The sequence below is a fragment of the Mustela erminea genome, chromosome 1 (genome assembly GCF_009829155.1).
Source record: "Mustela erminea isolate mMusErm1 chromosome 1, mMusErm1.Pri, whole genome shotgun sequence".
NCBI lineage: Eukaryota > Metazoa > Chordata > Mammalia > Carnivora > Mustelidae > Mustela > Mustela erminea.
The window spans coordinates 92,738,130-92,754,167 of record NC_045614.1 but is presented as its reverse complement, the minus strand read 5'-3'; the positions used below and the strand labels follow the sequence as shown (position 1 = coordinate 92,754,167).

Below are 16,038 nucleotides of genomic sequence, written 5' to 3'. Positions count from 1 at the left end.
GATGAGGGGAAGACCATAGAGAGGGCTCAAGCTGCTCCACATGCAGACGCCTGAGCGGAGTCTAAGAAAGACTGAGGCTCTCATTCATACATTTGCTTGATAATTTATTAATCCCTCAATAAACATTTATTGACTTCTGTTATTTCAGGCATCTAGCTAGACACTGGGGAACAAGAGCCAATAAGACGGGTACAGGCACGCTGTCCTGAAGATTACGGTTGTGGCTCACGGAGCTGACATTTGTGGGAGGAGCGCGGGGCAGACACATCACCAGAACCCCTCCTCCCTCCCACCTCCATTGCCAAGGCCATGGGGCAAACAGCAACTAGCTCATGATACAACTAGAAGTTCCCTCCATGAGGTTCCCTCTAGGAGGAGGGTTATTGCAATGTCATTTGGACTTGGGACAGGGTAAGAAACGTACTACAATCTCACTGCCAGCAGCCTGTCCCATTTGCACTCAACAAAGCACGGACTTGCAGTGCCTAGCCCAAGCTGGAGTACAGTGAGCAAATGAGCCCCAGGCCGCATGGGGCCTTGCAGTCATCCTGGCCGGGAGGCAGGGCAGGGCATTCTCAGCTGTTCCCCAGCTGTCAGCAGCATCACCAGGCATTGCCCAGGACCGGAAACATGGAGAATACCCACACACGAGCACTGCATGGTCCCGCAGGTGATATCTGTCCATAAGAAGCCCAAACTGGTCAGTTACTGAGTCGTAAAATAGACCACCCAACACTGTCAGTGTTCAGCCTAGCCGCTATAGACTGAGATGTTCTCTCTCAATGTGACCACCTTTTCTAACTTTCGGAAAGTGAAGGTTGGCACCACAGCAGGCTGTGGGACCAAGAGCCCAGCTGACGGGCCCCTAGTGTTGCTTCCCAGCTAGTTGTCTGCTCCCTTGTGACTTGTCTGGGCCTGTGACTCCAGTCCCAGTGAGTGCTGTGGACCAGAATGTGAGCTCCGCAAGGCACAGATTTGTGTCTGTGTTGTTTGCTCCTGTGTTCCTGGTGCTTCGAGCAGCGCATGACGCACAGAAAGCCTCAATAAATATTTGTTGAGAAAGAGAACAGACGGGAGCCCCTAGAAGCAGGAACCCATGAGTCAGGCTGTGGAAAGCAGTCACAAAGACTGTGTTAGATGAATGAATACATTCCCAAAGTTAGAGTGCTTAACTAAATAAATAAACCCCTTTGAGTACGGCTGAATCTCACTGTGCTCCTCTGAGTGGATTGGGGCTGCTGGCATCGTCCAAAGATTGTTCCCTTCAGTCTTCCTTTCAGTTTTTTTTTTGTTCTGTTTTTTTTTTTTTCTTTTCAGTTTTTCCTTTTAGGGGAGGGAGATACCTGGTCGGCCAGCTATCACCACCCCAGAGAAACATCTCTGTACTAACTCCGATGTAGGGACTGAAGGATCCTGGCAAGTACTTCTCAAGGTTCCCTGTGCCTAGCATGGTGTGGTCCCTCCCTCCTGAAGCTGGGGTAAGTGAGAAAGGCTGATTTCCCCTAGAGCTCACCATCTCGTGGAGAGCCCCAAGGTTGAGGAGGGTGGAAGCCAGGACTTTGATTAAGTACAGTGTCACCTGCTGACCTACTCAGCTCAACACACAACACACCGCGGTTGGCAAATATGGTCCGGACCTTTCTGAGACCACTTAAAATTTCCTTTTCAGTGTCAGGGCTTAAGAAACAATAAAAACAACCTTTTTAGAATTAACAATGGGAAGAAAGCAATGAAATTAACTATGAAATTGAATTAAGGACAGTGAAAATTTCATTTACTTAAGGTTTTTAAACTCTTCTTTATTAATTTGAATGAAAGTTTTCTTAAAGTCATTCCAGTCTTTTTAAAGTTCTGACTCAATCTTTTCTCTACTTCGGAGCAAATTTCGCCTGCTAATTTCCAATGAGACCAGCCCCTAAAAATGAACTGGTTTCAGCATATGGATCTTAACACTCCAAATTTCTACAGGCAGCACTGTAATATTGTTTTAATATTTAATTTTGAGATTTACATAATATCTTTCCTCCAAAGAGCTCGATATATTGCAATATCATAAAATTCCTTTTCATATTCAAAGATTATTCTTTATGCATGCAAATACTATATTTAACCAAGGAATAATGCAAATTAGGTGATGTGTTCAGAAGAATTGGTGGTCTAGGTAATTCTTTTGTAGGAAAAGTAGCATCTCTGAGTGACTTTAATTGTCTAGGAGCTTCAATAACACCTTAAAAATGGACAAACTATAGGGGCTTATGACCATTAATGGAAGTAATGCAGTATCTTTGAAACAAAATTAAGTTATGGGTTGTGTCTGTGGGCACAGTGAATATGTTAACATCCCACATGCAGTAGGCACAGTGGGTCACACGTGGACCGGGGGTAATATACATGTCAGATATAAGTAAGGCTGATGTGTTCATAAAAGTAAGAGGGCAAGTGCTGCTTCTCTAGACACACAAGGAGGAAAGACGGACGGGCTCCTCTGAGCGGCAAGGTCAGCCTGGCACAGGTCCATAGCTCTGGTTCCAGTGCCCTCATCAACTCCCTGGGACTTTGCCACTAGCCCTTCTGGTACCCACTCCTCCCTTGGAGAATGGACAAACCAATCCCTGTCATTTATCTGATGGGGATGACATCAGTCCCAAACAAAGTGATGGAGGGGCCTCGGAAGGAAACAGCTTTGGAAGAGAGTACAGCAAACTGCTGTCTGGCTCAGGAATGAGGCTCATCCCTTCGTCCGTAGCCTGGTTCAGAAAGGGACTTTTTGTCCCATCTCATTTGCTTGTCACAACAGCTCTAGGAAGAAGGGTTCATTACTCCCATGTGACAGTTGAGACAGAAGGGATCATGGCAGTTCAGTGAACTTGCACGAGTCCTGTGAAGAGCAGAGAGGGGGTCCAATAGCAGGGTCCCTCACTCTACCTCTGCTGCACTGGACCCAAGTGGTGAGCAAGGTGGGGCGCCTGAGTGGCTCGGTCAGTGAAGCATCTGTCTTCAGCTCAGGTCATGATCCCAGGGTCCTGGGATAGAGTCCCGCATGGGGCTCCCTGCTCAGCAGGGAGCCTGCTTCTCCCTCTGCCCCTCCCCCCTGCTCATGCTCTCCCTTGCTTTCTCTCTCTTAAATAAATAAATAATTTTTAAAACAGAAAAAAAGAAAAAAAGAGGTGAGAAACGTGACTGCCCCACAGTGGAATAAGGCTAGACCAACACAGCACTCTTGCCATTCAGGCTTGGGTAAATCAGATTAGCCTTCTGAATCGGAGGTTACAAACCACAGCTCATAGGGCAAATCCAGTCTTGGGTGTATTTGGCTCTCAAGTGCTTTAAAATTTCTTAATTAGTTGTCAACATTTTATTATTTATTCATTTATTCCTTAAAGATTTTATTTATTTATTTGTCAGAAAGAGAGAAGGAACAAGCAAGGGGAGCGGGAGGCAGAGGGAGAAGCAGACTCCCCGTTGAGCAGGGAGCCTGATACGGGACTCTCTCCCAGGACCCCGAGATCATGACCTGAGCTGAGGGCAGAGGCTTCACTGACCGAGCCACCCAGGCATCCCTAGTCGTCAACATTTTAAATCTAGGTTTTCAGCTTATAGGTTCTGGCAGTGCGGAGCATGGCACCACTTGCCAGAGCAGAGCAGAGGCTGGCCTGTCCGTGGTTCTCTGCGGCCCTCACCACTCTACTGCCTGACGCTTGGCCCTGCTTTGCTCCTCTCCACTGCCTGCCTGGCCTCTTGGGCCTTTGACTGTGTTCTCTCTGGCTCAGATGGTCCCAAATTCACTGACTCTATTTTATTTTGTGGCAAGTTGATTTTTTAGATGTTCCGGTCTGATTTGTCTTATTTATTTTCCCCAAGATTTCCTCTGAGGTCCCCTTCCCCAACTCTGACATTCTGAATCTAGTTGGCAGGAAAAAGAAGTAAAGTTTGTCATTCACTTTAATTCTCTCTGACAGCCAGATGATCTGGCCATCAGTCTGAATCTGGGGCCAGGTGCCAGAGAGTGGCTGGAGGAGTCAGTGGTGATAACAGCTCTGTGCAGATCGCTTGGCCACTGGAACAGAGCGCGTTCCACCTGATCTGGTCTATTTTAAACTCCAAGCAGCTGTATGCAGTGCAAGGCTGCATCCCCGAAGACCTCACGTAAATCTAAGCTTGCATAATTCATGACCAGCCCCAACCAAAGATGATGGACATTTTTTTTGACAGCTGAAGTAGCCCAGCTATGTGGCAATAGCTTAGAGAGAGCTTATAACTTCCCTGGCTCACCATAATGCGATTTTTGATCAGTCGGAGAATAAAATGGCCACGAATCTGAGTTTGAAACCTAGAAACATCACTGCCGGTGGTGAGATGTTGAGCAGATTCTGAAAGCACTCTGGCCCGTTTCTTCCTCTGATCCACCTCAATTAGCCATGGGCTTGGCACACTGGAGGTGCTTAAAATGGTAATAAGGAACTTGGCATGGACTTGACACAGTAGAGGTGCTCAAAATGGCAGTTTTCTGCCACTGCCTATGAGCTGGGTGAGGATTTGATCCTGTTACTCTCCAAGTGACACAGTATCTTTGCGTAGTCAAGACTATAGACATGACTGGGGCAGTCACAGGAGACGGAAGCCCTCTGCCTCTCAGGACCCAAGAGATCCCTCAGTGTCCCCCCAGGGATGCTTGTCTCCGTGTGCCCTATGGACCAAAAGATGATTACAAAATCTCCCACACTCTCGTGTTAGATCAGCCCTTAGGGCCAAGAAAAGCCTCTTGGTAACTCCCTCTGGTGGACGGATGCCAACCATAACCTTTTTACTGGATACCTCAGTCAGCTCAATGAGCTGCCCGCTTCCACTGGGCGGGCCTCACGAGAACGGTGGGAGGCAGCATCAGTGTGGCATGTCTGGGCAGCCCTGAGAAAGAAGGAGCATGACAATCTCGGATCTGCTGGACAGTTAGAGCTGCATACCCAGCTGCAGACATGGTCTGTAGCTTCTGGCCAAAGGAAGAGCCAGCCCGGAGCAGCAAGCCAGCCTGCCAGGATCGAGTCTGCTATTCATGAACATCAGGCTTCTGATCAAGTCCAAGACCACTTAGCAACCAACTTTGCCAAGCCCTTCTTTCTTGTGACCCTCACTGACAACTATGGTCAAGCTCCAAATCACCTCGGGGATCACTTAACAGACACACAGTCATCTCTGTCTCGATCCAGGGGCAGGGAAGTCTTCTAGGGTTCCGTGTCACAGAGACGTGGCATGACTTATGGACTTACATGGATCCATCTACCTTGGCCCTTCAAGTAGCAGAGTGATATGGCTTTCACGATGCCTGCTACTTAGTCTCTCTTTCACCTCTTATAAAACTTGTCACTTAGGGGCGTCTGGGGGGCTCAGTCAGTTAAGCATCTGACTCTTGATTTCGGCTCAGATCATGATCTCAGGATCGTGGCATCGAGCCTGGCATCAGGCTCTGCGATGGGCATGGAGCCAGCTTAAGATTTCCCCCTCTCCCTCTTCTCCTCTCCCTGCCTGCCCCCCAAAAGTGTCACTTCCCTTTGTGTTTCTCAACTTTTCTTGGACAGTACAGGCCCAAGTGTTTATTTTGGGGGATCTCCTCCTTTAAAGGAATGATCTGATGGTTAAAAAGTTTGCCTTCCCACACAGCTCTGCCCCCAAGCATTGTGAAAGCACCACACTCCTCAGAGCCGCACAGCCCACCAATTAGGACCCGTGTGTCACCTTGTCATTTGTCTTGCTAGAACCACATGCCACCAAGAAGCACCCTTCTCTCATTGATTGTAAACTTTCTGACACTGGAATTCCAGATTGCCAAAAAGAAATCCCACACTAGAAGATTTCGATGGGGCTGGGACTCCAAAATTAGGGAAAGTTAAGAGAAAAGGGACTGTCAGAGGAGGAACAAAGGGCACGAGAAATCCACTCCTGGAGAAGCAAGTGAGTGAGGATGATGACAGCTATCTTGAATGCTGGCGATGCCGGGCCCCTTGCAGGAGACCCGATCCCTCGGCGTCTCTGCAGCCTGGGAAGGTGCAGATGGCAAGATAAGCAGATGGGCAGGTTCGGGAATAGCAGGGTAAGGAAAGGGAGGGGCAGGAATCAAAGCAAACCGCTATAAGTGGCAGGTTTGTTCGCACATTCTTAGAGAGAGAGAGCAGACAGCCAAGCCCAGCATGACATGACAGGCTGGCAGGATTATTAGTCCCAGAAGCTGGGACACTAAAATATTTCAGCCAGTTTTCCGCCTTAAACTCTCCAAGGGGAACACTGCTAACAAAAGCTGCCCGTGTTCCATGCTCCACGTGATCCAGAAATTACCATCGCCTTTTCTTGGGGTAAGACAGACTGTCACAACCTTTGTCTCCATGGTGCTGGGGCTGTGGTCACCAGCTGGAGGCTTCCACACTTCCATGCCTGTTTTCTCACTGCACACGCATGCATGCAAACACGTGACCGAACGCATGCATACAAACACGCACTCACGAACACACACTTGCTCACGGCAACAACGCAGCCATCTGGACAGCCACGCTCTCCTGCAACACCTTTTTTTCTCCTGAGTTCTGACAGCTTAAACCCAAGAATCATCTGCCATCAGAGCCGCCTGGTACTGAAAGAGACAGAAGGAACCCGAGAATGGGGAGGTGAGGAGCAGACGAGGACAGAGTAGGGAAGAGGAGGTTAAGAAGGGGGAGCTACAGGGAGGGAGAGAGAGAGAGAAAAGGGATGTGCTTGGCTCCAGCTATTCCACTAACAAGCTGTCCTTCTAGCATCTGTTGATTGAGAAAAATCCATAATTCCAAATAAGATCACAGTCCACTGCCCACGACCCCCACTGCCTATAGACTTTCCCTCTGCATTCTTGCGCCGTCACCCCAGTGGGGGAGATTGCTCATTTCTGTCTAACTCCCTTGATATTTACCACACATGCACGGTACACACGCCTCAAACGCACCCTGCTGCAGATCTGGATTGCGCGTCTACATCCTGCAAATTCTGCAGTTAATGAGTTTTCTGGGAGGAACCGTGGTCTCCAGGTCTCACTGTATCCCTCACGGTGTCTAACCCACAGTTTGGCACACACATCAGAGGCTAACAAACTCTCCCTTAATAAGGAGGGAGTAATAAGGAAGGGAGTGAGTGCATGAATGGACTGGTTAGATGGATATAAAAAGAAATGGGTTGTTGCAAGAGGTGTAAAAAGTAATAAAGAGAAAAGGTCAGAAGAGTAAGAGATACAGAAATAAAGAGGAGAGAAGCAAATGTGTTTTGAGCTCTGCGTGCCACAGGGATGTATGGGCTCTCGGCAGTGATCTATTGCCAATGATGTGAGGTCTCTATCACAGTGTAGCATTCATCTCGGCAAGCTACACAGGAGGACACACTCTTGGATTACATGGTTTAATTGAAAAGTAACTCTATTACATGATTTCTGAGATGTTTCTTTCATTGGGTTTTCTGATACAGTAGCACTGGGGTTCTTAATACCGTGCAGGGCTTCTGCCCATTCACCTACCCAACCCCCCACCCTTCTGTCTGTCCATCTATCTTTCCAACGGCATTTGTTGAGCCCCAGCTGAATGCAGAGTACTGGGTTCTACTCTGACTTGGATAGACACCTCTGCTTTTGTCCTGAGCTCGAGAATATCCCTCAGAATCCAGCTCACCCTCAGGGATGAAACGCTACACCTGTTTCCTCCATGGCCATCAATGCCCGTGGCCTGACCCTTTCTCTCCTGTGAGGAGACCGGAAGGCAGAATGGGTGTGGCCACAGCTTTGTTCCTTCAGAGAGAGGGATGGGGAGCCAGCCACACAGACAGACAGAAGGAGCACAGATGCCTTCAGACTTACCAGCTTGGTTCGTGGTGATGTTGACAGAGACATGCTGTGGGGGGAAGGGGCTCTTGCTGGACACTCCGTTGACGGCCTGGATGTCGAAGGTGTAAGGGGTGTGGGCCCACAGGCTGCTGATGGACACTCGGCACTCGGTCAGGCCCAGCTGCCGGGGCACAAACTCCACGTTGTCGTCGCAGCGGGAGCAGCTCCGACGGTCCGCGCGGCACTTCCTACAGATGATGTTGTAGGTCACATCATCACGCCCACCTGTCTCCCTGGGCGGGTGCCACTCCAGAATGATGGACGTCTCATTGACGATGGAGATGACATTGCGGGGGCCTGACGGGACACCTGTAGGAGACAAAGGGAGGCCCAGTGAGGTTGGCCAGAAGCCTCCTCCTCCAGCCTCTCTCTGTCTTTGGTGTGTTCCCACCACACCATCGTCTTGCACACATCGTCTCCTGCCCCTCAGTCCCAAATTTCCACACTCCAATCCATCCCGAGAAAATTGGTGGACAGAGATGACAACCTGCCCCAAACTCCCCTGGGACAACTTCTTTCAGTCATGTGTGCCGAAGGAGAGGAGATGCAAGGACCTGGCTTCAGGCGCTTTTGTTCTCAGGACTATGCCACTTCTCCTAGCCAACCTGAGTGTATAGTATGTATAGTGTATTATAGTATACTATAGTATATAATATGTATGTGTATTAGACACTTACTGGATTCCTGTAGAATTCAAGAGTTGAGGGACACAAGTGGCCCATCAAAAGCCCAAACAGATCCTGCACAGATCCAACAGGCATCCTGCACAAAACCCCACACAACTTGGGGTCTGTGTGGTGTATACATCTTGGGCTGTTTCTCTGGAGGACAGGCTGCTGGACCACCTGCACAGATGAATATTCACAGCGCCCAACTTTGGTGCTTGAGGACAAGACGCAAAGTTGGGTGGGAGCTTCATACAAGCCATCGTTTTTGATCCCACAACATAAGAAGAGCATAGGGGTTTGTTCCAGATACTCTACTGGCTGCTTTATACACATTTACATGGGAAGATACAATGATTAATTCAACTGTATAGAAAGGGAAACTAAAGCTGGCTATAGATCACATGGTCTATAAGAACTGAAGCCAGTATGCAGACCCATGTCCCCCTGACTTCATAGCTCAGACGCTCCATGACAGCCCTATGCTGCCTGCTAATGAAACCAGCTATCTTTCCCTACTAAGAAAAAAGCCGTCTTCCAGTCTGGCCTTCCACCGGTATGGTACTCCAAAGGTTGATGGTCAGATCTGTTCCTAAATAACAGGAGATGTGAACAGACTCTCTCTCCTACAAACCAGCCAGGCTCACTGGGAGTCAAGGAGAGCAGCCCTTTCCCTGTGGACAGCTCTGTCTAAGGCTCCCCTTCATCCGGTGGCAAAGGTGGAAAAGCCTTGTTAAATACGAAATTCTGGAAAGCCTGGTCCTTGGTGGAAAGGCAACCTATTTCTGAATTACTGGCCACATTGCTGGACATTTGATGAAGTCAGAGAATCTGCCCCAAAACAGAACAGATCACAGCCCCTCCACAGCTGAGCGCTACCTATCCTCGATGCACCGCGATGCATATCACGGTGAAAACGAATCTTACCCAGAAGCCCCCCTTCTGAATGGTGGGTCTGCTGGAGCAGCCGCCCTGGATAGTAATGCATTCAGAATTCACGCACGTGACTGTCGCCAGCTGAACGAAGACATGTGTAAAATGGTTCATGCTGAAGACAGGAATCAAATGCCAACAAACAAAATGAGGGAATAACAACAAGGTCGGGGGGCACCAGGGAAGGATTCTGTGTTGAATCAGTCAGCAGCAAGCAGCTAGAGCAGAAAGCAAATATTAAATCGGATTCTATTAAAATGTGAAAGAAAATCAGTACTGTACTATATAAAGCCCATTAGACCTGAGCTAAAGCCCAACATTCCTGCACGCTTGTGACAGGGCAGGATTCATGAAGCATTTCTACTGGAGTCTTGCAAATAGCGTTCGAGAATACCCCACCCATCTGCCCAGGGATAAACATCCATCACCTCTCTGGAATCAGCGCGCAGCCGGGCTGGGAGGGTGGTGGGCGCGGCGGTGGGCGGGGTCTTACTGGGTTAGCAGGCTCCACCCCACGCTGCGCTATTCATTCACGTGCATACTGGCCAGTGCCTGGCTTGGACACGTCTGTTTGCTCAGACAGATGAGATTCGGACCTCAAGCTCCCAGTGGTCCGCGCCACCGCTCCCGGGCTCCGCAGAGAGCCCAGCCTCTGCCACAGGCCACCATCTCTCATACTCATGATAGGTATGTTCCTCGAGGGCTCGCTTTCTGCCGGGCGCGGGGCGAATCCCCTAACACCGTTGTCTTAAAGCGCCGTTGGGACATGGTAAGGCTCTCACTGGAAGGCAGCCTTTGGCGGTGGCGCAGGGACCTGTACTGCCTGGAAGATCACCTGTGTGCCTTCTACTCCAGTCTGAGAGGCCCTGCTGTGGGGCAGGGGGAAGATACAGATGTGGTAGCAGTGAGGACCTCTGCTTGTGGTCCTGAGTGGTGGAAGCTTTAGTGAGATAAAGGCAGCAAGGGAGGAGCTGCTGGAAGAGGCTTTCCCTGTCCCTTAATCCAGTGGAGTCCCTAGCAGCTGCGAAAACCCCAGTCAGTACTGTCCTATGTCTGCTCCCCATTTAGGAAGAAAAGCGGTGCATTTTCAGGAAGGTTATTTTCATATTTATTTAGAAATAGCCTTCATATAAAGCAACTATGGTCCCATTCTCATTCACGGCTGCATTCCAGAGAAGGACATCTGCGGGGGTGTGAATGGGGGCCTACAAGTCCCACAGTTATTGAGTCCAGAACGGATAGAGTGAATCTTTTCCTTTCGAAGAGCGCTGGGAGAACCCAATATGTTTTGCTGTGTGTCTGCAACCGTAGAGGTGTGTCTTGTTATCTCTGAGCCCAGCACAGTGCCTAGGCTCACAGTGCAGGTGGCCCAACACTGGCTGTGATCCTATTCCTCACTCATTCATTCCTTTAACAAATATGCCAGTGTGGTTCTGGGCTCTCAGGGGTTAGGAAAAAGCTGAACAGAAACCTTGAGATAAGTGAGATAACTCAGGTAAGAATAAGGGTTCTGAGATAAAATAGGTTAAGATTGCCTCCCAACAATGCTTAGCTCCTGCTCCCTTTCTCAGAAGATCGGCTCCAGGCAGAGCAAGCTAGGGTCCAGTGTCTGGGTGCCTAAAACGCCAACTGTCCCTGGTCTCTGCTCCATTGGCCTAATGCTAAGAGCCATGTATCTCCTGTGCTTGGAGAGCCTAACCAGAGCAGGTTCGGCTCTTGAATAAACCTCCTTAGGGGGAGGTGCTCGGCCATCCTTCCCCATCCAAACTGCACTCCCTGGGTTTGAGGCCTTACCCCTGCAGGGAGCATTTGTCCTGCACCAGAGCTCCCAGCAACATCCCCAGGAATGAGGCCAAATGAGACAACCACACAAAAATGCTAAAAAAGGGGGAGTAGAGAGGGAAGTCAGAGGGAGAAGAAAATCTGTCATCTCCGTCAGCAAAAGCCCTCAGTGCGTGCAGTGGCAAGGCTGGGAGCCACAGTCTCCTTGTCTAAGCTCCCTGCTCTTGCGTCCATGTCCTCGTTTTTCTTAATTACATACAGACAGGCTTTTTGAAGCTTCTCTGATCTGTTGCCACGGTTACTACTGATGAAAGCTTCCTGTGAAAAGGGCTAAAGAGACTCAGTCCTTTTAAAAGATGGGAAAACCACTGAGCTGGTTGAAGTGGGAGGGGCATAGTAGGTCCTGTGTTATGAGGTTGGGGCTCTGTATCTTCCAGAATGTGCCTGAGAGGTTGGCTCAGCCTGCATGAGTACAGTTGGTATTGGGACCCCAAAGAGTTAAACAGAAAACATCCTTCCGGAGACACAGGATTGGCCCAAGTGTTGCCATATTGAGAGAGAATCTCCTGCTTCTTAATGTGATTTAGGCCAGATGATTTTTTTTTTTTTAGAAGAATGGAAAGACAGGGTGGGTGGGAGAGAGTGGGTGAGTGTATTTGTAGGCATTAAGCTGGAAATAAGAGCCCTCCTGAGTAATCAAAGGGAAAATCTGCTGAAGATAGGTAAGCCCTGAAAGCCAATTCCTTTTTCAGGAATCTTAATAAGGCCTGTTTCCTGGTCTCGGAATTTAGATGTGAACTTCAGCCTGGTTCAAGGTGCCAACCAGGCAGGGTGCAGGCAGCTGTATATTGCCACAGCCAGGGTCTACAGCCTTGCATCCCTTCCCCTGGGGACCTGGTAGATGACAATGGTGATGTGGTAAAGCTTTCCTGGGCGCCCCCATGTGCAGGCTGGGATCATGTTGCTCTGTGTCTAGCTAGAGACGGTCTTTTCCACATTGTGTGCACAACCCCTTGAAGAATCTGATGAAAGCAATGAAGATTTTCCCAGAAAAATGGACAAATTCTTGAACACATCTGATTTTTTAGAGTCTCCCAGGGATTCATAGCTCCTTGTAACTAACCAGTGAATGCCCTTGATGTTCACAGCAACCAAATTCACAAATATTCTCTTGTTGGTGAACCTTGAAGAGACAATCTTCTAAGTCTTAATAGTTTCATCTGAAAAAAGTGGTAGTTTTGAGGATGTAATGAGATATTATACCCAAAGAGTTTAGCTGCGTGACAGGTACACAGAAGACCTCCATAAATATCATCTTCTATTATTAAAAGTATTGTCATTATTAGGTGATTTGGAGCCCCAAACTGCTCATCCAGTTAAGACTGATCTTATGCAGGCCCTCATTCCTTGAACAGAGACCGCATGTCCAGAACTGTGCTGGGCCCTGTGAAAGCCATGAAGATATGGCAGTTACAGCCCATGATGCTGGGAAACCCAGATGCTTTCTAGGGAGGTGAACCCCCTTACCCATGGTGTATTGGGAACTGTAGACACATACAGGTAAGGATCAATGTAAGTAATGCAAACACAAAGAGTTACAGATGTCTGAGAAAAGGTTAGATCAACGTGGAACAAATACTCAGGGATGGTGTCTGGGCGTCTTGTCTACAGGTTGGAGCTATAGGAGAAGAACACCTTGGAGGCTATGTGCTCCAGTATATATACTTTAGGTCCCCTAACACCTGTAAGCACATCGGGAAGGGGGAGAACCCCAATCTTGGACATGGGGCTATATCTCCAGAATGGGTCCTGCTCTTTTTAACCTCTTTGTGCATCTTTATATCTGCTCCCTGACCGCCCAAGAAGTAGTCTGGCTTTGACATGGTATCTGGGCTTCCTTGTTCTCCCTTACCCTGTGGGCAGGGAAGGCCCTCTTTTATTCCCACAGCAAACTATGTCCTCTACTCAATCTTCCTTTAGGAGAAAGGGTTGAGATAGGGTCTGGGAAGGAACCAAGAAGGAGAGTTGATACTCAAGACTCTTAAATTTTGTAAGTCAAAAGAATGTAGAGAAATGTTCTTGTGACTGAGAAGAGTCAAGATGATAGTTTGGGAAACTGATTGGATACTTTATGTGGGCTAAGGGTTAAGAAGCAAAAAGAAGGAGATTGGAAAATGACATTGGGAAAAGGATGGTGTAAAAGGTATGGTGTGAGGGCCCAGGTAGTCCCAGACTGGTTATCAAAAATGGCAGTACTATTGGGACAATTCTTTACTTACTGCTCACCATGACATAGTTACATAAGGAACCATGTCTGAATAATTGGGAGGCTTCCTGGAGAAAGGGTGAAATCCTTTGAGATTTTATGGAAAGATAGACAGGAGTCAAGGACAGAGACGGAGCTGGAAATGGGGCTGTAGATGTATGATGAGGTCTTGTATGGAGGCAAAATGTGCAGAAAACTAGGTCAGGCTGGTTGTTATACCTTTGCCCTTAATATAGCACACAGGGCTGAACGCAGGATGAGGTGGAAGGTAACGTAAGCCAAACGAGAGAAATTTTGCAGAAAAATGGTAGAATTATTGAATAAACATGAAGTCAGTTTCATGATCAGTTGTGGTTCTTTCTTTGGCAGCTTGTTGTTGGAAAACAATACCAAACAAACACACACAAAAAACCCTCTATTCTTTAAGCGCCATGTGTGACTATGATACTTCCCAGGCAAAGTTCAGCTCTCTCTCTCTCTCTCTCTCTCTTTCCCTCCTGAGACACCAATTCCTCTTCCATTGTTCTTGCACGAGGTGTAGAATTCCTGGGAGAGACTGGACAAGAATGAGCACTGTTCTAAAGGAAAAGGTTGTTAATGGGGTGCTTCATGCTGGTTCAGAACCTTGGAGAGGGGCATATACCTGCAGGCTCCCAGTCCCCTTCACAGAGGCGCCCTGGATGGCAGTGGGGCAGTTCCTAAGACTCTATGTCAGGCACCACAGTAACAGGAGTCAGTGGCAGCAGGAGTTGTCAGCTCTTCTCACTGGGGGATGTGGGGTAGCTGTTCGAGGCCGTATCAGAAAACCACAAATAATTTATCAGAGACCTGGTGCAAAGTGGGGGCATCGAAATGGATTAGTGAGGTATCCTCTATTCAATAGTAACAGCTAAGAGAGGCTTGGGATCCTTACAGAAAGGCAGAGCAAGGACTGTCTATAGTTTGTGAGTGAGAGTTCCAGCCATTTGGAACACCATTTGCTTACTATGAAGATAGTAGTGTGTAAAGTTCTGAGGTGTTCCTTCCAAAGAGTCATGCTGGAGGCCTGAGGCAGCAGGGCTAGAAAGCTGAGGGGTGGGGCAGGCACTCTGGTTGTTCGCTCAAAATGTAGGCTGTCCTGCTAGGGTAAGGAGGGGAGGTTGATGAAACCTGGGGAAATCATTGCTTCTCTTTTCCAAACACCTCTGGATCCTGATATTCTCAGAGACAATTTTATGCCACCTTTGGAACCAGTTTCAAATGAACCCAGGGACATAGGCTTCCTGTGGACAGACACCTGTGCCATCTGCACAGACATCAGAACAAGACACTGATTGGTGGAACTCATTCGCAGGGTACCCCTAAGTGAGTGATTAATGGCAGCTGGTTTCCTAGAGCAGATTTCTGCAAGGGCCTCTGAAAGAGCAGAGATTTGGTTTCCATTTGGTGGTGCTCTGTATGGAATTCTGAGTTTTGTTTTAATAACAGACCCTGTAGGCAAAGTATGATCTTAGGTATTTGGGTATGTTCTTTGATAAAATCCCATCTTCCCAACATTTGATGTGGTAGAAACTATTACCCCCATTTTACACCTGAGGAAACTGCTGCTTGGAGACATTAAGGAGCTTGCCCAAGTCATGTGGCTGGTGAGTGGTGGAACCAAGACTTGAAGACAGGCCCGGCCAGTCCAAAGCTCATCCTTAGCAACTCTTTTACCCCGGGCGAGGGCACCTGAGGGCATAAGGTGTAGGACGGATGCCCATGAAGGCGGGTGCTGGAGTGGGGGATGGGTCTCTCAGGGTGCCAGGAAGCTCTTGTTCCCGAAGCATTTCGGGGGCTTCCCTGGAGACACAGAGCCACGGCGGTTCCAGCATTGCGCTGAGCAAGTCTGCACGTGTTGCTCATTAGGGTCTTGGAAACACTGGGCCTGTACTCAGGCAATTCTCCTAATCATAACAGTTACTAATAAGAAGAAATGATTAGTCAAAACAAGGAGGGACCCTGCTGAGAGGGATTTCGGGAGCATCAGAGAACCCAGTGTTATACATTTCACCAAACACCAATGTTGGTAGAAAGTACTCCTTGTTTCTCCTGCTTCAACGGAGCTAATTGTCTGAGAGAGAGGGGGTGGATTTCACTTTCTGGGAAACAAGACAGGGCCTCTAGCTGGTCTAAGCTGGAGCCCAAGTATCTAGTTGCTACAAGGCTGCAGAAGCCCTCAGGGAGGATAGCTGAGCTCCCTGGACCTAGAGAGACAGCTCATCTGAGTAGGATTGTCCCCTGCCACTGCCTATGTGGGGGGAGGGACACAAGACTAAACTTCTATTCATGGTCAGAGGTGAGGCAGAGAGAGGGAAGCTTTGACATGACTCCCTCCTACAGATTCCTTGGGAACGCTTCAAGTCAAGGAAAGCTACAGGTCATGTCATCCTAAAGACACGGACTTCCAGACCTCTTTCCTAGCCCTGAAATGAGGCTCAGAGGCCTTGTGGAGTCGTGAAAGTAGCACATAGAGAAGATCAGGG

General features: G+C 48.6%; 1 protein-coding gene across 1 annotated transcript in view; it reads right to left on the bottom strand.

The window, feature by feature from the left end:
- The window catches only part of EPHB1 (EPH receptor B1), a 425,495-nt gene that overhangs the window by 111,023 nt on the left and 298,434 nt on the right, over positions 1–16,038 (bottom strand). Inside the window, exon 5 of the mRNA XM_032333747.1 lies at positions 7,862–8,197. Within this exon, the coding sequence (XP_032189638.1) occupies positions 7,862–8,197 (336 nt within the window). The remainder of the gene's footprint in view (positions 1–7,861; positions 8,198–16,038) is intronic.